Source organism: Thalassophryne amazonica, chromosome 3 (assembly GCF_902500255.1).
Source record: "Thalassophryne amazonica chromosome 3, fThaAma1.1, whole genome shotgun sequence".
NCBI classification, from domain to species: Eukaryota; Metazoa; Chordata; class Actinopteri; order Batrachoidiformes; family Batrachoididae; genus Thalassophryne; species Thalassophryne amazonica.
In genome coordinates this window covers 34,682,475-34,694,740 of record NC_047105.1, presented here as the reverse complement: position 1 = coordinate 34,694,740, position 12,266 = coordinate 34,682,475, and the positions used below count along the sequence as shown (strand labels likewise).

General features: G+C 42.4%; 1 protein-coding gene across 1 annotated transcript in view; it reads right to left on the bottom strand.

Annotated features, from left to right (window-relative positions):
• Positions 1 to 3,346: 3,346 nt before the first annotated feature.
• Positions 3,347 to 12,266, bottom strand: part of LOC117506525 (nuclear factor of activated T-cells, cytoplasmic 2-like) — a 31,605-nt gene continuing 22,685 nt past the window's right edge. Inside the window, 4 exon segments of the mRNA XM_034166022.1 lie at positions 3,347 to 3,868; positions 9,268 to 9,357; positions 9,360 to 9,905; positions 10,577 to 10,709. Of these exon segments, the coding sequence (XP_034021913.1) occupies positions 3,822 to 3,868; positions 9,268 to 9,357; positions 9,360 to 9,905; positions 10,577 to 10,709 (816 nt within the window). The 3' untranslated portion in view covers positions 3,347 to 3,821.

Sequence of the window (12,266 nt, the reverse complement as noted above, 5' to 3'; positions counted from 1 at the left end):
ATGTACCTACTTTTAGCGCTGTGTAACTATTCGTGATGTCGACCACTAGGTGGCAGTATGGATTTATATGTCAGAGTGACGAACCCGGTTCAAACACCACACCTGTCACATTTTTCCATGTAATGTGGAGTTGCGTCAGGAAGGGCAACCGGCGTAAAATCCATGCCAATAAAACATAGCAGATCCACCTTGTATTTACTGTGGCGACCCCGAGTCCAAGATGGTAATTACTCACTTATGTCTGTGGTTGGGAACAACAGAAAGGCTGCCATGCCTTGTCTCCATTCATTACTGCAGTAACCATGGTTACAAAACTGACTGACTGGTTGTCACCCATAGAAATGACATATATTGCAATACTCTGGGTATAAGACACAGACAGGTACAAGCACAGACAAAAACGATTGCTTTAAGGTTTTAAACTCAAAAGTATCATGAATGCCCCTGGAGAGTCTGTGCAGACGAGGGAGACTAAATGGACATATATACAATAATTCTCTCAGGAACAAATCTGTGTGTCGTGTAAAATTAACTGAAGATGGGCAGGAAGCTTTTTTCCTCATCAAAATTTTAACTCTGCTTGTTTGTCCATGTATAACTCAGCCACATGGAGTGTGCAGCCAGTACATTCCGAGAGCCGGTCCCAAGCCCTGATAAATTATACAGTATTTTTTGCCTTTCTAATGCCTGATTCTGTTTTTTTCTCTAAGATGCAGCTCCATCCAGAGATGGGAGTTTTATTCGTGTTGGCGATCCTCCTGCCCTGTGCGCCAATAGCATTTGTTGTATATTTGTCCATGAATTGCTCTGTAATTTATGTTTGTAGCATGGCCCAAGCAGAGGGTCACCCCTTAGAGTCTGGTCTGCTTGAGGTTTCTTCCTCAGAGAGAGTTTTTCCTTACCACTGTTGCTCTGGGGGTTGGTAAGGTTAGACCTTACCTGTGTGAAGCACTTTGAGGCAACTCTGTTGTGATTTGGTGCTATATAAATGAAAATAAATTGAAAAAAATTGAAAGGTGATCAGCCACAGCATGAAGTTATGGGAAAGAGTAGTAGAAGCTAGGCTTAGAAAACAGATGAAGATCTGTGAGCAGCAATATGGTTTCATGCTGAGAAAGAGCACTACAGATGCATTGTTTGCTCTGAGAATACTGTTGGAGAAGTACAGAAAAGGCCAGAAAGAGTTACATTGTGTGTTTGTGGACTTAGAAAAAGCTTATGGTAGGGTGCCAAGAGAAGAGCTGTGGTATTGTATCAGGAAGTCTGGAGTGGCAGAGAAGTATGTTAGGGTAGTGCAGGACATGTACAAGAATAGTGTGACAGCAGTGAGATGCGCAGTCGGAATGACAGACTCATTCAAGGTGTAGGTGGGATTACACCAAGGATCAGCTCTGAGTCCTTTTTTGTTTGCAGTGGTGATGGACAGGTTAATGGATAATATCAGACAGGAGTCCCCATGGACTATGATGTTTGCAGATGACATTGTGATCTGTAGTGAGAGTAGAGAGCAAGTTGAGTCTAGTCTGGAGAGGTGGAGATATGCTTTGGAGAGAAGGGGAATGAAAATCAGTAGAAGCAAGACTGAGTACATGTGTGTAAATGGGAGGGAGCCCAGTGGAATAGTGCAGTTACAAGAAGCAGAAGTGAAAGTAGATGAGTTTAAATATTTGGGGTCAACTGTTCAAAGTAATGGAGAGTGTGGTAAAGAGGTGAAGAGAGTGCAGGCAGGGTGGAGTGGATGGAGAAAGGTGGCAGGAGTAATTTGTGACCGAAGAATATCAGCAAGAGTGAAGGGGAAAGTTTACAAGACAGTAGTGAGACCAGCTATATTGTATGGCTTAGAGACAGTGGCACTAACAAAAAGACAGGAGACAGAGCTGGAGGTGGCAGAGCTGAAGATGTTGAGATTCTCTTTGGGAGTGACAACAATGGACAAGATTAGGAATGAACATATCAGAGGGACAGCTCAGGTGGAACGGTTTGGAGACAAAATCAGAGAGGCGAGATTGAGATGGTTTGGACGTGCAGAGGAGGGACCCAGGATACATAGGCAGAAGGATGCTGAGGATGGAGCCACCAGGCAGGAGGAGAAGAGGGAAGCCAAAGAGGAGGTATATGGATGTGCTGAGGGAGGACATGCAGGTGGTTGTTGTGACAGAGGAAGATACAGAGGACAGGGTGAGATGGAAACAACTGATCTGCTGTGGCGACCCCTAACGGGAACAGCTGAAAGACAAAGAAGAAGATGTTTGTCTATGTATGTTGTATTTTTTATTATATTGCTGGTTACTCAGGTCCTTTGAGCATTTTTTTTTTCAAACACAGTTTGCGAATAAATGTCAGTGATGAAATTTCCATAAAAGATTTTGTTTTGACAAAGGTCAAGGTCACTGCAGTCAGGTTCAAGGAATTTGAGTTCCAAGTTCCATTAAATTCTGACCAAACCTTGTGCACATACATGCATGTAGATAGACTTTAGAATTCATTATTTCATTCAGTCATTCATTTCCTGCCATTTTTCAGGGTCTATTAAATCTGGGTATTTTAAATGTCCACTGATGTTTTAGAGGGACATGTGCAATATGGGACATGTGCAGTATGGTACAAATACAATGTGGGATTAGCGCAATATGAGTTATGTCTGTTGAGGACAGTGTACTATGAGACATATGTCTGACTGGAATGGTGTAATTAAAGTATGTGTGTGGGTAAATTATGTGTGAGGGTTGGCATTGTTTTCGTGGATGCACAAGCAAATTTGTTTGTGCTGGTTTACTGTGCATTGACAATAAAGGTGATTCTAATTCTGATTCTGAAGAAGAAAAACTGCAACATAAATACACAATATAAATACCAGACATACTGGTTTACTGGCTACTACTGTTCCTCTCATTCCCGACCTCTGTCTTCCTGTTACTCCTCCTCCCCCTGAGTGAGGAGATGTACAATTACAGTACAGTACAGTTACAGCAACATTTTGATACCTTTAAAGGCAATAACCTAAAGAATGTTTTGGTCTGGTTTATCAAATCAGGGCCACAGCTGGCAAGAAAAGCTGGTTTTGTGTTCAGTTTGCAGAAACAGACCTTTTGAAGTAAATGAGTGCGATTACTATTTCTGTTAAAGCTCACAGAATCTGTGGGGCCAAATAGATAAGAAACAGAGCTTAACAATAATAATAGTTATCATTTCATAAAACTATGCATTTATTGATGTAAGAATTTCCAAATTTAGTCCATTTTGAGGTTTTGTATACATATTTTCATTTCCTGAAAAATATGGTCTTGCTTATTGTGTGATCCTCTCCATTTTCAAAGATTCCATGCATATTTCTGAGACTGGTAGCCATGTTTGCACAAGTAGTTTATTTATCCACTAGATGATGTTTTCAAATGCAAACACATTCATTTATATTAAAATCTTATAATATAAAACTTTTTTACATGATGCAATTTGCATATATAATGAAACAAGGACACAATTTAAGTACACTATATTCTAAATACTACAGCTGCTATTTGACATATAGATGGGATAGCAACAGTCATACAGGGTTTTGAGACTTTATTTCACGGCCCACTTCCTCTCCCACAATGGATCAACAAATAAAGTCTTGATCCTGTAAGCCTTTTGTCTGAAGTTTCTATTTTTTGGGTATAAGGTTTGCCACCCCTCTGTTTGAAATTTTTAATTTTGTTGTAAGTCTGTCTGGTGTAATCTTCTTTTGCAACAATCATCACTTGAAATCTTGAGCTTGAGATCCACAGATGGCTGTTGAAACTGTAACTGTAGCAGATATCAATGCTTCTGGGGTTCAAAGGTCACTCCCCACTGTGGCCCTTCAGGTCTCGTCGTATGATGTCATTCACTGAAAAACATTTCAAACAGGCATCAACAATGGTAGTGTGTATACAATAATTCATCAAGATAAAGCATGTTTGCCCATGACCTGATCCCAGATAGGCGGTTGAAGATGTATGTATGTTTGTATGTAAGCATGTTTGTATTGTCGCCATAATTTTTTTTTTTTTTAGAAAGCAGTTTTATCTTTAAGTCAACAAGTCTGAACTAGATGGACACCCATTAACATGCATACCTTTGCCAAGAGCCATTAAGTCTTTACACACTATGATTAAAAGAAAAAGAAAACCTCATACTTCATAAAGTATATGATTCCCATTTAAGACCAGATACGACATTTACTCAAAGCTGTATGAAAATGTCTGTAATATCAAATACTCCAATAACCAAAGTTACTTGGTGGAGGAAATGAGAAGGCCTATTTTTAGAAACCGCTAGGGTCAGAAATCTGGCTTTCACCCACTTCAGATCTTTATGATGTCACAAGGGAAGGATGCCAAAACAAAGGCATGTCTCACATTCTTAAAGAAATCCAAGAATGCAATTAAAGGAAACATTTTAGGTTCAGATTCCCATCCATACAAAAATTTTGCTCCCCTCTTCCTTGACCCAAGGAAAATCTTTCCACAGAATTTCATTGCAATCCTTAACACCTTTTGAGTGTTTGTGTAATGTACAGGTGTGGTCATATAATCCTCCGCCTCTCCTGTTAGGAAGCAGGACATTTTTCCAAAAAACTACAGTGTGTAGGATTTAGCGTCATCCAGTGGTGAGTTTGCAGATTGCATTACACTGTATCAGGATTTTGGTTCCCTTCACCATTGTCAAAAGGGATTCATGGCTCCCTTGCCTTCTCTTGTGATAAACAATCCGGTTGTTAATTGTGACGTAACGCATCATTGTGATTTTCAACTTCTGGCTCCAAACAAAAAAGGCGCGCTTGTCATTAACATTGAGAACCGCACTGAGACTTCTGATCAGGCTGCACTTAAACTGTTGCAACACGGACAACAGCTTTAACATCGCAACATAAAACTCTTTGTATATTGTGCCTAAACTCTCCTGCATATATTAACTGGGTTTTTAGACTTGTTACTGCGTTTGTTTATGTTAAATGTCAGACTCTCAGGTTGTTTCTCCGTTATTTCAATGGGAGCTGCTGCGAGCTGCGATCGCTTCCTGTTTCATGTCGTTCGGGAGAAAGTGAAGTTTGCACTTTAACGTCCTGTTTATTGTAATAAATAATTTTTTTATTAACAAACAGACATGTATATTTTACCTGTGCATAATAAAATATGTAAAGTAAAAGAAAAAAGTTATATTAAGTGTTCTGACCATAGAACCAGACAAATGCAGCTAATGGAGGTAGAGGCGGAGAAGGGAGGGACGGACGTTTGCGCACAATGTAAACACAAACTAAACTTAAACTGTAAATCCTTAAAAGGATCAACAGATTAACTTTAATTGTAAACTTGGAGGTCTTTGGACTCGGAAACAGATTTATCACGTGATGCGTTATGTCAGCACTTAACAACCGGATATGCATGATCCTCTATTTCACGAAAATAAAAGTCCTCAATCTTGTTAGCCTGCACTAGCAACCAGTAGACAGTTTATAGGGAAGCAACCAGTCATTCCTCTTCTATCTTAAGTCTTCCAGCCAGACTGCAAAATGCAAAGATGGAGTAAGTTTGTCCTTTTTTTGGCTTCTGTATCCATAGGGCTCTACAATATGGCTACTTCCATTAGGGGGCCCTCTCCCTTATAGATCGGAAGGGCTTATTCTCAGTGTTGCAGACCAGGGGTGGATCTAGGTTTCCTAGAAGGGGCGGGGTTGACTGGGGGGGGGGGGGGGAGGTGCCAGGACATGCCCACGGCAGAAGATTTTGAAATTAAGGGTGCATTTTCCTGCATTCTTGAGCAATTCAAGCATGCATTTTTGCACAACTGGAACAGTTTTATTAACAAGTTGAGATGGATGATACATACAAAAATAAATTCTATTTCTGACATCAAATGTCACAGTATTGTTTTAGATTCTGCATAATGGTCAGGTTCCACACTATCAACCAGGCAGGCAAGTAAAAAGTTAGAAATGGCACATCATTATTTGGAGATATTAATGAGTCTTCATTGTTCAAGATGATTTATCCTCCTGGTTCTCAATAACACAGAGGCACAGAAGAGGCACCTGGTAGCGAGCCTGAATGAAGCGTTTGACAACATCCTCAGTGTTAAGTTTCCGTTGCCTTTGTGTAGTGTACCTGCCATCATGGTCAATCCTGCCAACCTCTCCTCAGACATGGCTGCTTGCAGATGTGTTTTCCCCACATCTCTAGACGAGAAGACCCTTTCTGCTTTCATAGGACTCCACAGGAGATACACACACACACACCACACACACACACACACACACACACACGGTTCTCCTTTCAGCTTTTGGCTGGCAAGTTGTTAAACATAACCATTTAATTTCTGGTGCAGCTCGAAGGGGGGGTGGGGTGGGGGTTAACCACCCAACCACACCACACCTTAGATCTGACTGCCAGTGCAGATAATTTATATGCCACTGAACACGGAACCTGAACACCCCTAAATCCTACACACTGTGGCTTTAATGGTGGGAAGTAAAACATTACAATGACACCAAATGTCAACTAGGTATAACCCATATAATTTGCTCTCACTTGGGACTCCACGACGGGCGGTCGCATCTCCTCCACTCTCCCTTATCTCTGCTCTCTGCTCTAACCTTCAAGTCCCTACTTCACCAGACTGTGAATCCTCAAATCTATATTGAGATACTGGATCTATTGGACTACTATGGTTTAACCCTGGAATTGATCAGCTGGTCTCTGAACGCTATTGCACCATTTTTTCTACAAGAAGGTCAAGACCGGGGGATCCTACCCTGCCCAGATGGAACATATCCTGCGGGCTATTTTCTCGACTCCTGGAGTCTTGGCGTGTGGCACGGCTGGCGCCTTTCCGTGAGGACGTCAATTGATTTATCTATTTTTGGTCTTACGGTAGCAGGGCTGGTACTTTCTGGCTTATGTGCTGCCCTGATCTACCGTAAAAGTGGCAAGACGGCCGCATCAAGAACCACGGCCCCATCGATTGTCAGTCATGATTAACAGGTTGGCAAGGCAGTGCATTCTCAGACTGCGATGACTCTTGAACTCAGACCCAAATTGGATGACATTGAGAGCAGATGCGTGCATTGCAGTTGAAGTTGAAGATTTCGGAGGCCGGTGAATAGTCTTAATCATTAATTGGGATTATTCTTAATTCATAATTGGGATTTGGTTGTTCAAGTGGAACGTAAAAAGTGTTTTTCACTGCTCAAAACCACAACATGGCAGGCTTATATCAAGCCTGAAGGAACAAATTGCCCGACTGTTTTCATCCAGAGGAATGTCTTCTGCCTTGGTGATCATTTGGCTGTTTCTTATCTCAAACTCACAAAGACAATAAACTGTTTTCATAGGGACTGAAGCATGCTCCACTCCATGACCCCACCTCCCATCCTACCCCCCATCAACATCCCCGACTCCGGCTGCTGCTCACGTCACTCTTCCCCCCGCTGCGGGGGCGGTGCAGTTTTAGCTGCTGCTGGTCCCCGTTCCTCCCCCCAAGCTGACGGTGGCACATTCAGGGTTGCTGCGTGATCTTCACCACATTGCCTCAATTCAGATAACGGACTTCTTCCAATTTAGTGCACAGAAAACAATGTCAAATGTGTATGTGCTGTCTTTAATTCTGATGTGTGCCATTATTACGGTAAACAAGTAATTGTGGACTAATTGCTGTCTGAGGTAACTGTAGTGTAAACATGATTTCTCCACTGTGAGATCAATAAAGTATATCTCATAATTTATCAGAGGTGGGACAAAGTCATTGTCAAGTCAATCTCAAGTCATCAATCTGCATGTCCCAAGTCAAGTCTCAAGTCAGCGTGCAAACAATTGGTGGTCATTAAGACTTGAGACTTGACTTGGATTTGTTGATTCATGACTTGAGAGTGACTGATGGTGACTTCATCCCACCTCTGTAATTTATTCAACTGAACAAGGACCTCAAATCAATTGAAAGAAAGAATGAAAAAAATTCTCACATTGGCAACAAAAAGATAACTGCAAATTTTCAGTAAGAAGCGAAAAAGATGAAGATACAGAACTTGAGATGCTTTCCAACAGGTGTTTTGCACATTGTTGCTGATCTATTTCCTGTTTCTATTTTTCATCCGTGAGGTGTAAACAGACCCCCCCCCCCACAGCAAACAGGTTCAGGGTACATGCCTGTTTAGCTTTGTGCACCATTTTACTTCAAATGACTGTATGCTCATCAAAATGCTGCCATGCGTTTTAGATTCTGCATAATGGTCAGGTTCCACACTATCAACCAGGCAGGCAAGTGAAAGTTAGAAATGCACATCATTATTTGGAGCTATATTAATGAGTCTTCATTGTTCAAGATGAATTTATCCTCCGGTCTCAAATTAACACAGAGGCACAGAAGACGGCACCTGTAGCGAGCCTGAATGAAGCGTTTGACAACATCCTCCAGTGGTAAGTTCCGTTGCCTTTGTGTAGTGTACTGCCATCATGGTCAATCCTGCCAACCTCTCCTCAGACATGGCTGCTTGCAGATGTGTTTTCCCACATCTTAGGACAGAGAAAGACCTTTCTGCTTCATAGGACTCCACAGGAGATACACACACACACACACACACACACACACACACGGTTTCTCCTTTCAGCTTTTGGCTGGCAAGTTGTAACATAACCATTTAATTTTTGGTGCAGCTGAAGGGGGGGTGGGGTGGGGGTTAAACCACCCAACCACCACCACCTTAGATCTGACTGCCAGTGCAGATAATTTATATGCCACTGAACACTGAACTGAACACCCCTAAATCCTACACACTGTGGCTTTAATGGTGAAGTAAAACATTACAATGACACCAATGTCAACTAGGTATAACCATATAATTTGCTCTTCAGCTTGGGACTCCAGCGAGGGCGGTCATATGTTTGTTTGCATGTGCGTATGAGAGAGAGAGAGCAAGAGTGTGTAAGACTGAGACAGGAAGGTGGAAAGACTGGTTCAGCACAAAACCACAAGCCAGGATTTGCAAAGCATACGTTTGCATTGTGCTTTGTGCATTTGCAACTTGGACCACAACTACTCACCCTCTGTTCTTTTCAATACCAACTGAAAGTTGCAGTTTGTAGTTGTCATTAAATACATTATACGCTACTCGTCAGAAGTTTGACTGGTAGTGTATCTGTAACCCACAATACTTTATCCAGTTCAGACGGTTATGGTGTATTGCTGTCGGGTACCATATGCACAAATATTTGATGCCTTACCTGAAAAAAGCTTTTGTGTTAGTCTACTCACCATCTTCCAGGTAGGCATAGCTGAGATTTTCCTGTTTGACTGCAATCCTGTGGGGAGCTGGTATCACACGGTCCACTCGATTTGAGCCCTCTGTGTTGGAAGCTGGCAGTCAGATTCCAACCTGCATCCCACCTCCCCTTCAGCATCACCTTGGAAGTACCTGGACGGCGGAGACTTTCCTAGTGGAAGCACTGTGTGGGAGAAACTGTGATGCCTTGACACTAAACATGCCTCAAATGGATCAGCAATGGGCGGGTCTTCACTCAGTTTGGCCGCAGAGGTTCTGGGACTGACACACTGGTTGGCAGTGGAGGTGTTGGTAGGGTGGAAAGCAAGTGAAGGAGAAGTGAAGCAGGTGACACCACAGTTGGTGTAACGTTGGTTTCCAGTGTGATACAGCGCTGGGCTGCTGACTAGAGTATCAGCTCTGGACTGGTAAACTTCTGGGATTACTCTATGGGCTCTGGGGTCAAGGTTGGGTCGATGATATAATGCTGGAGAAACTTGCAATGCTTGAAAGCTGCTGTCTTGTGCCAGGCGATGGCACAGTGACTCCTTCATTGACATTCCCAAAGACTGATGGTCTAAACAACCGTAAGAATTTAGCTGATATTCATCCAGTGGTTCTGCTTTAATGGCTGGAAGAAGATGGAGAAAAATATAGGTCAAGCATGAGTAATGACTGAACAAGCACAACATGAGTGTACTAATGCATGTTCAAACCTTAAAGAAGGCCAAGTAAAGCATCTTATACTTGGACTTTTATACACTTTGTTCATTAAACATTGTATGCAATGCATATAATAATGCATTTTGTGCCAGATTTTGAAATGTGCACCAGTTTGATGTGAAATTTGATTTGATCATTTATTTAGTTCCCATGGGGGCAATTCAGGTGCAGTCAGCAATAAAAATTACATTACATTCATAAAACCACATCATACAAATTGGAGGAATGAGTGACTGACCAGGCATCGGACCACACCTCTTTGTGTTTTTCTCCATCACTTCATGCACTAATACACACCAACATGCAGAAACACGTGGTAGGTCTGAACATTCGAGGCTGCTGTTGTCATGGCTGACTGCCTTAATTCTCTGCATGCAAAGAACCTGCTCTTGCTGTACTTTCTCCACATTGCAGGTATTTCAATAACTGAATAAAATAATTCAATAATAAAATTCTAAAATAATTACTGTATATCAATAAATGCCTGATTATTTGTGAATCCATTTGATTTTTATTTGTGGCTTTGACAGTGTCGTAGCATTTCCTGATGACCTCACGGAGAAAAGTGTGAATATATACCTATCATGGGAGTGTAGATGAAGTGCTGTGGCTGACTGCGTTTCTTCTTCCCATTGATCACGTAGAAGTTGACTTTGGCTGGATGGCAGATGGTTGGGTCTCGATATGGAGGGACTTCCACAAATAGCATGTTCTAGATGGAATTACAACAACACAAAAATGATCACTTTATGCACAAATCAACATGTTGAAATAAAGAGGTGTAATACCCCCCACCGACCTAATTTTCAACTCAGCGCAAAGACGTAATATGGCTCGCCTTTTTTATACTCACATTCTTTAAGTCAGGAGTGTACTTGCACTTACTTATATGGTTGGCTATGGGTCTTGGTCAAAAAAGAAGGTGTAGTTAGTAGGTACACTGCTGGCATGCAGCACTGGAAAGCAACAGCACCATAGACCATCAAAATGTGGTCCACAGCATTGAGTTTTTCTGGTATTTACAGTAGTGCTATGTGACTAAAAAGATTAATCCAGGTTTTGAGTATACGAGGTCTGTCCATAAAGTATAGGTCCTTTTTATTTTTTTCAAAAACTATATGGATTTCATTCATATGTTTTTATGTCAGACATGCTTGAACCCTCGTGCGCATGCGTGAGTTTTTCCACGCCTGTCGGTGACGTCATTCGCCTGTGAGCACTCCTTGTGGGAGGAGTCGTCCAGCCCCTCGTCGGAATTCCTTTGTCTGAGAAGTTGCTGAGAGACTGGCGCTTTGTTTGATCCAAATTTTTTCTAAACCTGTGAGACACATCGAAGTGGACATGGTTCGAAAAATTAAGCTGGTTTTCAGTGAAAATTTTAACGGCTGATGAGAGATTTTGAGGTGACACTGTCGCTTTAAGGACTTCCCACAGTGCGAGACGTCGCGCTGCGCTCTCAGGCGGCGTCATCAGCCTGTTTCAAGCTTAAAACCTCCACATTTCAGGCTCTATTGATCCAGGACGTCGTGAGAGAACAGAGAAGTTTCAGAAGAAGTCGGTTTCAGCATTTTATCTGGATTTATCGGGACGCAGCCGGCGCGGTGCGGCGGCACAGGAAAAACACCTCCGTGTTGATAACCATTTGTAAAATCCAGGCGGCTTTTGATGGCTTTCAGTGGAGTGAGTATATGAGAAATTGTTTAACAGCTGGACATGTTCCAACTTGTCCTTAAGGCTTCCAGCAGAGGTGTTTTTCCTGTGGCGGAGCGTCGCGGCGGCTGCGAGCCGACGCTGCAATCCGCCCGCACGTCTTTCATTAAAAAAATCTCCTTTAACAGTGGAATATCCGGATAAAATGCTGAAACCGACTTCTTCTGAAACTTCTCTGTTCTCTCACGACGTCCTGGATCAACAGAGCCTGAAATGTGGAGGTTTTAAGCTTGAAACAGGCTGATGACGCCGCCTGAGAGCGCTGTGCGACGTCTCGCACTGTGGGAAGTCCTTAAAGCGACAGTGTCACCTCAAAATCTCTCATCAGCCGTTAAAATTTTCACTGAAAACCAGCTTAATTTTTCGAACCATGTCCACTTCGATGTGTCTCACAGGTTTAGAAAAAATTTTGATCAAACAAAGCGCCAGTCTCTCAGCAACTTCTCAGACAAAGGAATTCCGACGAGGGGGCTGGACGACTCCTCCCACAAGGAGTGCTCACAGGCGAATGACGTCACTGACAGGCGTGGAAAAACTCACGCATGCGCACGAGGGTTCA